The 15,146-nt window shown below is 47.3% G+C and overlaps 1 protein-coding gene across 2 annotated transcripts in view; it reads left to right on the forward strand.

Moving 5' to 3' along the window:
* Positions 1–15,146, forward strand: part of LOC138526349 (pyruvate dehydrogenase E1 component subunit alpha, mitochondrial) — a 264,819-nt gene that overhangs the window by 73,292 nt on the left and 176,381 nt on the right. For both annotated transcript variants that reach the window (XM_069636991.1, XM_069636992.1), the window contains 2 exons: positions 10,823–10,996; positions 14,326–14,452. In XM_069636991.1, the coding sequence (XP_069493092.1) occupies positions 10,823–10,996; positions 14,326–14,452 (301 nt within the window). The remainder of the gene's footprint in view (positions 1–10,822; positions 10,997–14,325; positions 14,453–15,146) is intronic.

Raw genomic sequence — 15,146 nt, forward strand, 5'->3', positions numbered from 1 at the left:
AGCCCCACCCACCCTACCCCTGCTCTCTAGCCCCACCCACCCTACCCCTGCTCTCTAGCCCCACCCACCCTACCCCTGCTCTCTAGCCCCACCCACCCTACCCCTGCTCTCTAGCCCCACCCACCCACCCTACCCCTGCTCTCTAGCCCCACCCACCCACCCTACCCCTGCTCTCTAGCCCCACCCACCCTACCCCTGCTCCTCTAGCCCCACCCACCCTACCCCTGCTCTCTAGCCCCACCCACCCTACCCCTGCTCTCTAGCCCCACCCACCCACCCTACCCCTGCTCTCTAGCCCCACCCACCCACCCTACCCCTGCTCTCTAGCCCCACCCACCCTACCCCTGCTCTCTAGCCCCACCCACCCCTACCCCTGCTCTCTAGCCCCACCCACCCTACCCCTGCTCTCTAGCCCCACCCACCCTACCCCTGCTCTCTAGCCCCACCCACCCTACCCCTGCTCTCTAGCCCCCACCCCACCCTACCCCTGCTCTCTAGCCCCACCCACCCTACCCCTGCTCTCTAGCCCCACCCACCCTACCCCTGCTCTCTAGCCCCACCCACCCACCCTACCCCTGCTCTCTAGCCCCACCCACCCACCCTACCCCTGCTCTCTAGCCCCACCCACCCACCCTACCCCTGCTCTCTAGCCCCACCCACCCACCCTACCCCTGCTCTCTAGCCCCACCCACCCTACCCCTGCTCTCTAGCCCCACCCACCCTACCCCTGCTCTCTAGCCCCACCCACCCACCCTACCCCTGCTCTCTAGCCCCACCCACCCACCCTACCCCTGCTCTCTAGCCCCACCCACCCACCCTACCCCTGCTCTCTAGCCCCACCCACCCACCCTACCCCTGCTCTCTAGCCCCACCCACCCACCCTACCCCTGCTCTCTAGCCCCACCCACCCACCCTACCCCTGCTCTCTAGCCCCACCCACCCACCCTACCCCTGCTCTCTAGCCCCACCCACCCACCCTACCCCTGCTCTCTAGCCCCACCCACCCACCCTACCCCTGCTCTCTAGCCCCACCCACCCTACCCCTGCTCTCTAGCCCCACCCACCCTACCCCTGCTCTCTAGCCCCACCCACCCACCCTACCCCTGCTCTCTAGCCCCACCCACCCACCCTACCCCTGCTCTCTAGCCCCACCCACCCACCCTACCCCTGCTCTCTAGCCCCACCCACCCACCCTACCCCTGCTCTCTAGCCCCACCCACCCCTACCCCTGCTCTCTAGCCCCACCCACCCTACCCCTGCTCTCTAGCCCCACCCACCCTACCCCTGCTCTCTAGCCCCACCCACCCACCCTACCCCTGCTCTCTAGCCCCACCCACCCACCCTACCCCTGCTCTCTAGCGTCACCCACCCACCCTACCCCTGCTCTCTAGCGTCACCCACCCACCCTACCCCTGCTCTCTAGCGTCACCCACCCACCCTACCCCTGCTCTCTAGCCCCACCCTCCCTCCCTACCCCTGCTCTCTAGACCCACCCACCCACCCAACCCCTGCCCTCTCTGGTGCCCCGGCTTCCGCGCTCTAGTGTCCCACCCTCCCCCCTCTAGCCCCACCCACCTGATCTCCCTCTCGCCCCCAATTTACACCACCCTACCTCCTCTCAGCTCACCGATATTTTCAAAGCAATGTCCCCCTCTATCGATGGCTTCCTCCATTGCTCTATTACCCTTCTTATTCTATTGTAAGTCTGCAGCCATTTATCGCAACCTCCTTTGAAACTGTGCACTCTCCTCCTTGCACCACGGTGTACATACCAAGAATATCAGTAAACGCCAAAGCTATTGGCATTGCTAGTGCTTTTTTTAAAAAAAATTTTTTATACTGGCATATATTGTGGGCAAAGACATTTTACATGGATTTTGATTGTGTTATCGGACAAAACTGATTGTGAACTTTTCCACCCAATTTTCTGCAAAAAGTGTGCTGCCCACCTTGATTGGGTTGGTTAGATCCCTCGCTATGCTCTTGTCACGTGCTAATTCATGGGGAAATATTTATGCCCCCTAATTAAATTCATCAGCCCCAACTGCTTGCAAATATGATTACTTGGTAGCTCATATTGTGGTTGTTGCTCCCACCTTCCTTGCATGAAAAGTATGCAGGGAAATGAAAATGATTGATTAGTTTCTAAATATTTGTTTGGAATGTGTCTGCCAAATCTTCCATAGACGCACAACCTGCATTCTACCCTTCAACGATATTCCTTAGAAAGCATAACCAAAGGGTGTACGTTGTGTTTGTGCCAAATGATTTATTGCGTCAGCTGAGGTGAAACCTTGGGCTGCTTAGTGTAGGGAAAGATTTCTCTTTTTGCAACTTCCCTCAATAGTTTCCTATGGAACCCCAATTAGACAAGCTGGTGGCAGCAGATACATTTAGTTTTTGCACAGTTGTTTTAGTGTGCACATTCATATTTACCACGTATGGCTATTAAATGTGGCTAGTGCCCTAAAATGGCAGTGGCTCAAGGTTTTTTTTTCACATGCTTTTAAAACATTTTTTTTTACCATGCTGTTTGCCCTTCTTCCTTCCTTGCAAGGCCAGGATATCCCTTAGAAGGTCATGCCCTTGCCCGAGTAATCTGCTGCTTTCGGGGGCTAGTGCGGTCTTTCAGTCGCAGGAAGGGAGTGTGACTGTCTAGTCCTACTCCACATCCTTGGTGCCAGAAAGTCTAGGTGTGAGGCAAATGTGAAACCAGTAGTTGTCCCTGATTATACAATTACTGGCTGTTTGAATGGCGCAGATTCTTACCCGTTGGATGCGGTTGCAGCTCAGATTTTGGATAGGAGGTGGACCTTTGCAGCCATCTCTCTCGGATCATTGTTGTAATCAAGAATCCCTCAAAGAGCAGCCTGCTGAAGATCCAAAGTGGCCCAGCATCCCTTCGACTAGCCAGCCTGGTGAAGCCCTGCACCTCATCCTGTTCTCAGAAGACACTCAGCGGTGCTTCCGCCGTTGGACCAACTAGTTTTCATGCCTTTGCAAGGATCCTCCATTTGTGATCCTTATGAAGTGTCCCTGGACTGACCAGCTCTCAAGTGTGCTAACTCACCAGAAGCATTGCGGCTTGGAGCTTTGGTAGTCTCCAGCTTGTCACTGTCTCCTCAAATTTCAGTGTCCACTCATCAAGGGATCCTGTCTTGAAGCAGCTTCCCTGACCACAACTGGAAGGACGCATGTTGTCACTTGTGTCTGGAGACCGTTGCTGGAACTTGCCTTCCTCCAACCTGTGAATTGTCCCGAGAGGCCTGCATCAGCATTTTTTGTGTTTCTTCATTGACGGAGGTTGCGTTTTGCAGACGATCCACAATGACATCTCAGAAAATTGGGGTGGGAGGGTATGATGGGTTTCAGTAATGTGATAAACCTGAGGGTATTCTCACTCCTAAACCCCCTGCATCCTCTTTCAGGTTGCCTGGGGAAAGGCCATTGCTCTTGGATCCCGACCCCAGGGGTGGAGAAGCAAGGGAGGATCATCCTCCTTTTCTTGGTCATCAAGCACGATAGCGCCAGCGCAACTGCTACAAGTTGGTCTTTGACGATATCAGATGCAATGACGGGGTCTGCACGGGAAAGGACTACTCTCCAATAGCACTACCATTATGGTAGTGCCCTCCCCCACAGTCTCTGGCAGGATTACCAGGCACAATATGGCTACATTGAGGGAGAGCCTGTTCAAGCCTCAGGATGACCTTGGAGGTGAACAAGCATCTGCTCCTTTACTCTGCACAGGCAATTCCAATAACATGCGTAAAGTACTTTTGCTAATTACTAGATCTCTGGCCATTGAAAGTGGCTGAGTAAATCTCTGACCATGATGTGGACATCTGCGCCCTCAACGAGACGTGGCTCCATGAGGCAGCAGGACCCTCTTTTACTTCCCGTTGCCAATGAATAGTCCATACTGCAGGTTAATAGGGGTAACCAAGGGGGAGAGAGGGGTGGTGCTTATTTTTTTAAAATGGGGTTGACATCTGGAAATTGGAAGTGGATGGTTCTGGAAATCGGAAGTGGATGGTCCTATAGCAGCATCAGCCTACTATATCGGATTTCTTGCGCACATTCACCCATTTATATCCCAAAAGGGTTGTGAAACGACTGCTCAAGCTATAATTTCCTCAAAAATTGATTGTGGTTCTCTTCTAGTAGGAGTAGGAAAAACAAAACTTGCTGAACTCCAAGTGGTGCAGAATAGCACTGTCAGTGATCATGGGCTTACGAAAATATGTACATGTGTCGGAGGTGAAGAGAAACAACTGCATTGGCTACCCATTGCAGAGAGGATGGAGTTCAGGTTGCTTACCATCACTTATAAGCCTCTTAATGGGTCCTGAACAGACTGATAAACCGGAAGTGTGCACCCTTTGCGCAAATGGTGAAGAAAATCTGCAAATCCCTAAAATCTCAATGGAAATCGTCAGGGTGCCTTTTGGGCTGCCGCCCTGGAAAAAATGGAATGCACTACCTTCAGATGTGAGAAATTGCTTGACACTAGATGCTTTTAAGAAAAAACATATCTATTTAAATAAGTGGGTTTGGTCAGACCTTTGCAACCTTACTAATTGGCACCGATTATCTTCGGCGCCCGTATGCCTCCGGGCCACTTTGGTCGCACCTAATAAATAATGTAATAGGGTGTGAAACACTATGTTACAAGGTTAGGACCGACCCCCCCCCTTCACAACGCCGAATATACGTCTCCCCCTTACCCCCCCACCACCATGCCAAACTTTATCCCACACCTGAATAGTCTGATCTTTGCACAGCTCAAAAGCTCCTCCAAATGGATTATAATGGGTGATTTTGAATCTATGGAAAGCAGATTCTAATGATGTGGCAGCAACGGAATTAGAAAGATTTATGGCAAGTATGGGTTACATACAACCTACTGATGAACCCACTCATGTCAAGGGCAATATGCTGGATTGGGTGGACTCGTATAAAGTGATCCTGAGCAAACCGAACATTGCCCTGTGTCTCTGGTCAGATCACTTTTTTATTGAGTTTGATATCTAACAGGAGTCAAATCAAAAATAGGGAAAAATAAATGAAACTGCTGTGTGTCGAAATTTGAACAGTCAACTCTGAGTCAGTTAAGCAGTGGATTCCGTCCCTTACCCGGAATAACTCTCTTGCTGTCACGTCCCCGGTCCTGCCCTCCTCCCGTCACTCACCAGGCACCATTTGTTCCCATACCCACCACCCACACCAACGGGGAAGACACGGCAGGCGGGATGTCCGAGGGGGCAGAACCACCTCTTTCCGCCCATTTCCGTGCTGGCGCTTGCCATGGCGTCTCTTACATGCCCGACGGCTCCAGCTCCCGCGCACGGGGGAACCTGATCGCGTCTCGCTCAGACGATCACGTGACTGGTCACGGGATCGCCTGTAGCCGACGCTGGCGTCCACATCGGACGAACACCAATCACTGATGGCGTCCGTCCATCACGTGACGCTCCTGTGCGGTCACGTGCCCTGTCACGTGATCTACCTTTCCTTCAAAAAGAGCTGAGAGGAAACACTCAGTGCTTCACAGCTGTTTCCACCAGAGACCTGTTCGGCATTACCCTCGTTCTTCTTGATACACTTTGGAACTCGACCACGGACCGTTACTTGGACTTGTCTTGGATTGCCCTTTTGTTTCGACGCATCTTCTGGTTCCTTGGAACTCTTGACCACCCTTTTTCTGGCCCTGGAATTGCTCTGGATTACCCTTCTGTTTTGGCGAACTTCTACCCACGCAATTCCTGGCGATCACGTTTTGTCTCCTGAGTCATTTGGGGTTCACCACCTAGACCTTGGATGGACTTGCTATCTGGTCACGCTCTGGCTACCGGTGTGAGTTGGAGGAAGTGCTGTACATCCCAGCCTGCTGTCGGTCTTCCCTCGTTGTCTATTCAGGTTTACTACCTGTCCTATCATCCCCAGGGTAAGCTTTGTCATTTTTCCTTGTTTGCTTGCACTGCCATTATTGTTCATAGTATACCTGATCCTAACCTTTGCCTTACAGCACTCAGGGGTCCTTCCGGTGTTCCGGGTATCTGATTGACGACGCCACTCATCACCTGTGGCCTCAAAGATTGCTAGGGCAGTATTCTTTACCTGCTCGAGCGGTACTTGGGGACGGAGGTAGTTTATAGCTGCACGACCATCAAGGCGGATCACCAAGATCAGAACACTTGCACACTGTGGAGGACATGACAAATACCTGGATGCTCTACAAAATGCGCCTAACACCTTGGTGCTGTTAAAACGCAGGAAGGTGAACAGTCTCCCTCAAAATGCCTGGTTCTCAGAAGAACTTAAAGTCCTAAGAGTATGCAAAAGGAAAGACTGCTACAGTTGGAAAACCTCCAGGGCCGAAGATGATACTTAGTTATACTATCTCAGCCAAGAAATACAAAGAGGCTATTATCCTAATCCAAGAAAGTTTCCTATGAAATATGGATTGCCGAGGCATAGAATGAGTCCAAAGAAATCGTTGCAATCACGAAGGAACCAGAGAAACCATTGATTATCTTCAGGAAAATATCTGTAAAGATTCCGACTGCTGCGCCTGCATCCAAATGGCCATGGTGGATAAAGTAGAACCACCATTCAGAAAGTAAAAACCCTGGGAATTGGTCTACCAGCTCCAATGAGGGAGAAGCAATGGGAGAAGACCAGACTAATGATCACCTGGGAATCCCAGTTTTTAACTCTAGGAGCATCACGGGGGGGGGGGGGGATGAATAGAATCATCCTGCTCAAACTTAAACCATCATGTAAAGGTGATGGTTTTCCAGCCACATCTATTAAGGCATGTTCAGAATTGCTGATCGGTACCATCACTAAGATCGTTAATGCCTCTCTAAAGGAAGGCCTTGTCCCTACATGATTGAAGTGAGTGTGGATCACCAACCCGCCCCTGTCTCAGTCTGGCTTTCGACCAAGTTTAAAATCCAATATGCAGACAATGTAGATCTGTTACTGTTAAATAGACTGCAAGAAGTGGCCAATTTCAGTGACCGAGCCATGTCTTGGATGCAATCATTTCTGGTAAACGGAACCATGAGGGTATGTATTAACACAGCAGAGGCTCAGCCAGCCCCTCTGAGATTTGGAATCCTGCAGGGCGCTTGTCTATCGCCAGTTTTATATAATACCTTTTTAACCACACCATTATTCCAGATGCTCGAGGGAAATATAATCTGCTTTTCAAACAACGCAGATGACACTCAAATGCCTCATCGTCTGACCGGCAACTATGAGGGAGATGCCAAATTGGTAAAATAAATCTATGACCTCATTCAGGATTGGATGTGTATGAGCGGGCTGGCTCTGAACCATAACAAAACTGAATTGATGATCTTGGGCTCCAGACCTAGACTGAATAATCTGAATGGAGAATATAAAAGTTTCTGCATCGCATATTGTGAAATTCCCACGAAAATTAAGATAAAAACACTTGGAGTATTATTTGATCAGACCTTCTGCATGAAGGCTGAAGTCAATAATCTGATCTCGTCTTCGATGTATTATATCAGATTGCTCTCACACATCTGCCCATTTTTGTCCCAAAAGAGTGGGGCGACAGTAGCGCAAGCTATTATTGCATCTAAATTTGACTATTATAGTAGCCTCCTGGTGGGTATCGCAAAGGGAGAATGGCTAAATTACAGGTAGTACAAAATAGTACCATCAGAGCCATCATGGGGATGAGGAAATATGAGCATGTATCCAACACTCGGACACCTCCATTGGCTTCCCACAGAGGCTAGGATTGAATTTCGGCTACTGACCATAACTTACAAATGTTATACCCTGCCTACATGGCGCTTCGACTCAACCAAAAACAGGAAACTAGAACTCTACGTTCGAATAACCAAAAACTTCTAGAAGTCCCCACAGCCAATCCAGGCCTTGGTTAGAGTACTTTCTGGGTGTCGGCACCCGTAAAACTGGAATGCCGTGCCCCCTGAGCTCTGAAGCTCCACGTGCCTGGACAGCTTTAAGAAAAAACACCATTATTTAATGGGTCCTGATGACCATTTATTTTTCAGGCTTCTGCTCCTTTTTTTTTTTTCTTTTCTCTGTCCATAACCACCTCATAGGGACCCCAGTTCCCGGCGCCCGTATGCCTCCGGGACACTTTGGCAGTGCCCTACAAATAAAGTAAAGGGTCCTCTGAGATTGGGAGTGGGGTGCCCACAACCAGACCTGCCCCCCCCCCTCCCATTTCCCTATTAATGACCGACCTAACCCTCCCCTGACCTTTATGGGCTACTGCAAGAATTTCCCCATATTTAACATTTGAAAGTACTAGGAAGAGACGACTGAGTAATGAACATTACACCTTTATTTTACCATTTTACCACTCTAGTACTCGGATGAGGAAGATGCCTGTAAAGTATTTTGAGTCAGGCATGTCCCCTTAATCACAGTCGGGAAAACCTAAGTAAGGATTCACACCTGCAACCTGTTAAGTGGTTGCAGGTGTATACAATGAGGACCAGAGAACAGTACAGGGAGGCCTGTGTGGGAGAGACCAGCAGGGGACCAGTTTGATGTGGAAGCAGCCGTGGTAGGACCGGAGAAGGAGCCAGGATGCCCGCAGATATCCCAGAGGACTTGTGGGGCTGAAGAGAAGTGGGCCGTGCAGGTGCCACTTGTATGTGAGCCTCCACGACAGAGAGCGAACTGCAGGAGCTGCGAGCAAACCGGGAAAAGGGAGGATGCCGTCTGCACCTGGAAAGCAGCATTTGGAATTGCTGGCATGCAGAGGAAAATACCTGGCATACGAGCAGGGCTCGCACCGGTTGACGCCTGGGCCTCGCAAGCAGAGAGAATTCAACCGGGGCTGTCAGAAGGAGACCCAGGGAGGCGGTGAGTCAGAGAAAGGGCTTGGGCACTGGGGTGCTCTTAGCGGACCATAGATAAGTAACAGTCCTTGAAAGTAAACACAATGAATGCATATTGAATACAAAATTGAATGGAACTTTGAAGTTAGACATATTAAATACTGAATGCAATAAAACCTTACGGACAAGGCAGATATCTGGGGAAAAGCCAACTGCACACGTAAAGGCAAACTGTGGAAAAGGGCGCAAGTGTGAACGAGTGCCATTGAAAGGTGGGGTATGAACTAAAACCCCCACAAAGAGAATTCAGTACAGCAAGGCCAAAGACTGGCAAGAGGTGTGCGACACGTGATGGCAGAACCAAGAGGCTAACAAGGCGAAGCCAGAGAAGTGTAAAACTGCACATAATGTCAAGAGGCCAACAAAGAGGATTTAAGTGAAGGTGACTTGGTACATAGGGCCAAGTGTTGAAGAACCTGTGTGGGCTTTAGAGCCTGGGTATCCTGGTTGCGCGACCTGTGATGGTGGAACATGTGGTCTGACAACTGCGCCTTGACCATTGAGCCCAGAATGAGGAAAATCAGACAACATGAAACAAACAAAGTAGAAGCATTGTAAGTGAACTTGAGAGACAAGCCAGAAAGAGGTTCAGGTTGACCTTGCATTATGTTAAACTTTTGAAAAGACTGAAACAAGTATAAGTGGTGAAGTTAAAGTCTTGGAGAAGGCAACCCTGAGGTGAGGAACTGCATGTGTTGTCTTGAGAACGAAGCCTCAAGACCGCTTTGCTTTTCAACTGTGTTGCTTGGAACTTGGGGAAGGCAGCCCTGACGTGAGGAACTGCATGTGTTGTCTTGAGAACAAAACCTCAAGACCGCTTTGCTTTTCAACTGTGTTGCTTGGAACTTGGGGAAGGGAACCCCGTGGATTGTATGGAAATAGGTTGCCGTGAACGTGAGAAAGGTAATCTTGAGACGTGTGTGGAACTTTCTTGCCCTTTTGGAAGGGGAGCTAGAAGAAGCTCAGTACTTTTGAGTTGAACACTGCTTCTTTTGCTATTGACCTCCCTACACACTGGGTAGCTTTAATTGTGAGGGCAAGAATAGGTTTTGGGCACAGACTTTTAAGTTGACTCAGACTTTCCTTAGTTTCGTTCAGGTAGGGAAATCCCACCTTGAACCTTAAGTCTGTTTGTTGTCTGTGGCTTGCTTTATGATGCTTTCACAGTAAGCACAGTGTATCTGTTAGACTCCCCCCCAACCTGTTATCTCTAGGATAACACTTCATCCCACTCACCTTTTTGGTCTTCAAACATGGGTTGAATATCCTGCACCTGGGTTATCCTTGGGACTTGAAGATCGGAAAGCCCACACTTCCCTCTGGTAAAATATTTGTAAAGCTTTTCAAATTATCACCAACACAAGTTTATTGAACTACCCGTACACATTGTGGTTCTTGTGAATGTTGCACACAAGTCCCCTTTCATCTGTATATATTTGTATCCTAGAGTTGTGCGATACTACCTGTTAAATTAATTTTCCAGTGTGGTAAGAAGGTCTAAAATACATCAACTTATTTGTATACATGACTATCTAAATTGAATTATTGTGTACCATACCGTGTGGACTCATTGAGAGCCCTTGACCCCACTCACACTCGCATTGGAATAAGCCTTGACTGATCATCCACCTACTTTCATTGGGGTTTGGCAAAACCCTTGAGTTCCCTGTTTACTACATGTATGGTGGCCTCCTAAAATCGGTCCACCAGGCCATCTCAGCACTCAGTTGATGTATTTGACTAGATGGCTACCCATCTATAGGTGATTCGCACATTACTCTGAAGGCACTGCCTACAAATCATAACACTGACATAACGTAATCGCACTAAATCTTTTCAATGGTCACAGCAAACCCTCTAATCCCACAAACTATTTATTTTTTTTTTTTTAAACTTTTTTGCAGAAAGTCGACCTTCACCGTCTGGAAGAAGGGCCTCCTGTGCAAGCTGTGCTGACGAGAGAAGAGGGTCTAAAATATTACAAGACAATGCAGACTATTCGGCGAATGGAGCTGAAGTCAGACCAGCTGTATAAGCAGAAGATTATTCGTGGGTTCTGCCACTTGTATGATGGCCAGGTAATGAACAAAACACCTTACCTGCCAGCAAATCCAGCCTCGGGTATTGTACTAGATTAGTTGATTTGGTAATGTGTATAAGTAAGTGGGTAATTTTGATGGATCCTGAGAAAAATGTCTTCTTGTGAGATGAAGTACATGTGGGGAACACGGTCTTCTATGCTGTAAGTGCTAACTAGTGCTTCAGCTTGGCTCGGATGTTTCAAAAGTAGATGGTGTACCTCCTTTTTTGCTAGAGTAGGCTGAGGACAGGTTTTACACATCAGCGGGGGGGCACGTGCAAACCATAATAATGTCCAAGCAAGGCTCTTTAATATCATTGCTAAAAACACTAGCTTCATATTCTAGCTGCATACTCCTGCAAACAGATTAATGAAGGCCGACACATAGGCTAGTAGGACAGAATGGAGCACTAGTTATTGTACGGCAAGTGGTATAACACGCGTATTAAAATGATGAAACAAAAGATTGACACAAGATAGTCTCTTAAATGTCTTTTGCCAAGGTAGAAAACTAGACCTAAACAATCTCCAGGCCTCAAAACGAGATCTGGGTAGGGTGATCAGACGACCTGTTTATGTTGGGGGTCTGTTGAAAGAGGCAGCTTTGATCACCATTGCTCTCTTGTGGCCACTGACCCACAGAATGTTTATCATTGGAAAACGAACCGCCTTTAGTTATGCCATTAATTTGGTGGCAGTGCCTTTTCGTGCTTGATGGGTTATGGAAACTGGAATATTTTCAGACTGCTCGGAAGACGAGATGGTTTTCAGTTTTCTTAGTGGTTTAGGACAGTTATCTGGTTCAGAGTAGGAAGTGAGGGTTTCTTGCATTTTATTGCAACAAGTTCTCCTGGAATTGCGAATGGTACTTAATTGGCAGATTGTGTGGTGATATATTTGTAAAATGTGTTTTGAAACTATGGGGGGCAATTCTATAGAAAGATGTGTTCTAAATAAAGGGCTTTTAATAGATACTCGTTGTGAGCTGTTGAGCCCCGGCGAATTGCTGAGCTTTTTCTCTGCACTGGTCATGCAGATCTGACTGTTTGAGTGAATTTTCATAGCTCATTTTGTAGGAAGCAAAGTTACATATGATGCTTTTGTATACTGATGTATTCTGAGTTGCAGCACTGTTGATCAATTGCGGAGGACGGAACTGGGTTATAGAGAACCCCTGGGGAGAAGTTGTTGGTGCAGGTATCTGCATCCGATAGAGCCAGTAAAGGAATTCCCTGCACATATTATGAATGTTTAGACATTTTCCAGAATTTCAGAAATTAATTTTCAATTTGTAACATAGTCAGGGAGTTCTGCAAGAGTGTCTGTAAAAATAAAATATATTGGGGGCAATACAGACAGAACTAGCGGCATAAACCAATCCTAGGAATAGGTTGAATTGGTTTAAATAAGCATATCTTTCAGTAGCTAGTCTGCATCCCATTTCAGTGTTCGTACATGGTGTTTCTCTCACATACAGAACAGCATTCTTGCCTGTAGTGGTTATTCCGGTGTTTGCCCTATTTGCAATTTACCAGCAACAGCTGACTTAAGTGTAGTCCATTTGTGTCTGCAACTTGTGTAACCTCTATTTTGGTGGCCTGCTCTAGTTTATTTTGAAAATCTGGTTACCCTAGGGCAGTGTGCCTCTGATGCCTGAGAAAAAACAAGTTGCCTATTGGTTTGCCACTTAGTCTCTGGTTCATCCTTAGCGCTTCAAAACTAGGACAAAAAAATGTTGGGAGACCAGGGCAAATTAGATGTTGAAAAATACACATGTACAGCCCTTGCCAAAGCCAAGATCATCTCCTAATAGCTCTATGATAAAGGCAAGGCATTCAAAAGATGGGGATCATCAACTATGATGCAATCTCATCCATTTTCTTCTTATGGTGGGAAATCTGCAACAAAAGGCCAGATGAAGAGCAAAGGGTCTGAATTCGAGAAAACATCTTTACTTTAATGAGCGTGCCACTAAAGCCGTAAATGGCTTTATGAACCACTATTGCATTTGTTAGCTGGCCAATCAAAGCTGGTCGCTGCATTGAAACCTTTCCTAGCAAATGCAGAGGATGTGGTTTCAGCAGTGAATAGTAGACACATGATTCATAGATTAAGTCCTTCTCTGTACATCGTTGTTCTGAGCTCTCAATCTGGAGTCTCTGGAACACCACAATCCTATATGGTCAGGCAGCAGTTTCCATGCTCACCAGCTTGATTGCGGATCCTCATTGGACTTCTAAATGTGAAGTTTACGTTTTGTAATGGAATGACGGCAGCAGCACACAGCCGCCTAAAATAAAGCCAAGATCTACCATCGGCCAGTGAGCTACACAAGGAGTGGAGCAGACCTTGTCCTTGTTGAGTGTTACTGTTTTGTTACCTTCCACTAGGCGCCTGGGTCTTCTGGGGCATTTTGCAGTGTTAATTCGCTAGCGAGGGCCTGAATGGTGACCTAAAAAGTAGCTGCTGATCCACAAGAGAAAGGTAAAAATGTCATGGGGGCAGTGGTCGAAGTGAACGGGAAATGTTAATAGTTCTACTACTTTTTGCAGCCATTTTCACCATTCCGAAACTAAGACGTTAAAGCACACTTCTACATTTTATCAGTTACAACTAAACTACATTCTGTTTCAACTCAATTGACTGTCAAACAAGCATTACTGCAACCCTTGAAAAATGTGTTCCACTTTGCTCGCTTCCTTCCTACTCTGTCCCCGTCAGAGTCACAGTTCCACTTCTTTTTGGGTACACTTCTATCATTGCATGGGGACCCTCACTGGATATCTGATTCGTAATGTTTTCTTAACAATTTCCTGTAGCCAAATGAGTGCCAGTTTGATCTAGAAGGTCCCTGGTGCCTATTGCTAGGAACTAGCAATGCCTATCTGTCCTGAACAGGAGCTTCTGCAGCAGGGCATGTGATCAGAGGCCTATCTGCAGCATGAAGGATGAGCAGGGTCTTTTTTCAGAACCGGGTCTTTTATTCCTTTAGGACTGGGATCTGCAACCTATGGCTCTCCTGTTTTTAACTACAACTCCATCATAGTCCATGGTGAGGGATCATGGGAGTCGAGTTTCAAAACCTATGGAGAGCCACGGTTTGTTGCTCCCCCCCCCGCCCCTGGCTTTAGGAGAAACGCACATTTCAACACTTTCCATGGGACAAGACTTTTTAAAATTAATTTTACTCATGGCTGTTCTGGAGAAACCTAACCCCTTGCTTTGTAAAAAAAAAAAAAAAAATACGTACGCATGTTTCTTAATTGGCATTGAAACTAATCTTTTTTGTTTTTTGTTGTTGCACAAACGTCAATGTCGCTCATACAGGAAGCATGCTGTGTTGGACTCGAGGCTGCAATCAATCCATCCGACCATCTAATTACAGCCTACAGGGCCCATGGCTACACTTACACTCGCGGAGTGTCCGTGAAAGAGATCCTAGCCGAGCTTACAGGTTTGTGCCAGTAAAATGGGATGAAAACAGCTGAACATGTTTAAAATGTAAGCATGCCTGACTTTGCAAAGCTGGTAAAGTTATCACCCTGCGCCCCCCCCCCCCACACCTCCTTTCACCCTTCGCTCAACCCAGATGGGTTTTTAGCAGGATCCCAAGTTTTAATTTGAGACCAGTCCTGTTGTGGTAGCTCAGAGCTTTCCTTTTACTTTACTTCAATTCCATAATCAGCTCCTTTTTGTCTGTCCATGTGAACCTGCCAATGATTATAAAACAACTATCGTGCATATATGCATCCACTTTCACTTTGAGACAGCTATGCAATAGTTAGCAATGTTAAGAGAAACACCACTTTTAGTAACTGCATATGTGTTAGCACATAAATTTGAATTCTCCTTAATTCCCTGAGACCCCCAGCTCTTTTGCTGGACTTATCTTTTATTTTTTTATTTTTTAACCTGGGGTGAGTGATGCCTTGTTCTCACTCTCATGTAATCCAAAGGTCAAAACGCATGTTTCCTCTGTTTTTGGATCTGACAAGGTCCATAGGCATCTACTTTTTGTATGGTGACACACAGCACCTTCACTACAATATCACAGAGAAATCCTTTTAGATTTCTCGTACAGTTTAGATACCTTTTCTTGTGTGAACTACTGTTCCCAAGACTAGTAAAGTGAAACTGACTTTACTTAC

Source organism: Ambystoma mexicanum, chromosome 7p, assembly GCF_040938575.1.
Source record: "Ambystoma mexicanum isolate Mex_15411 chromosome 7p, UKY_AmexF1_1, whole genome shotgun sequence".
Lineage (NCBI taxonomy): Eukaryota > Metazoa > Chordata > Amphibia > Caudata > Ambystomatidae > Ambystoma > Ambystoma mexicanum.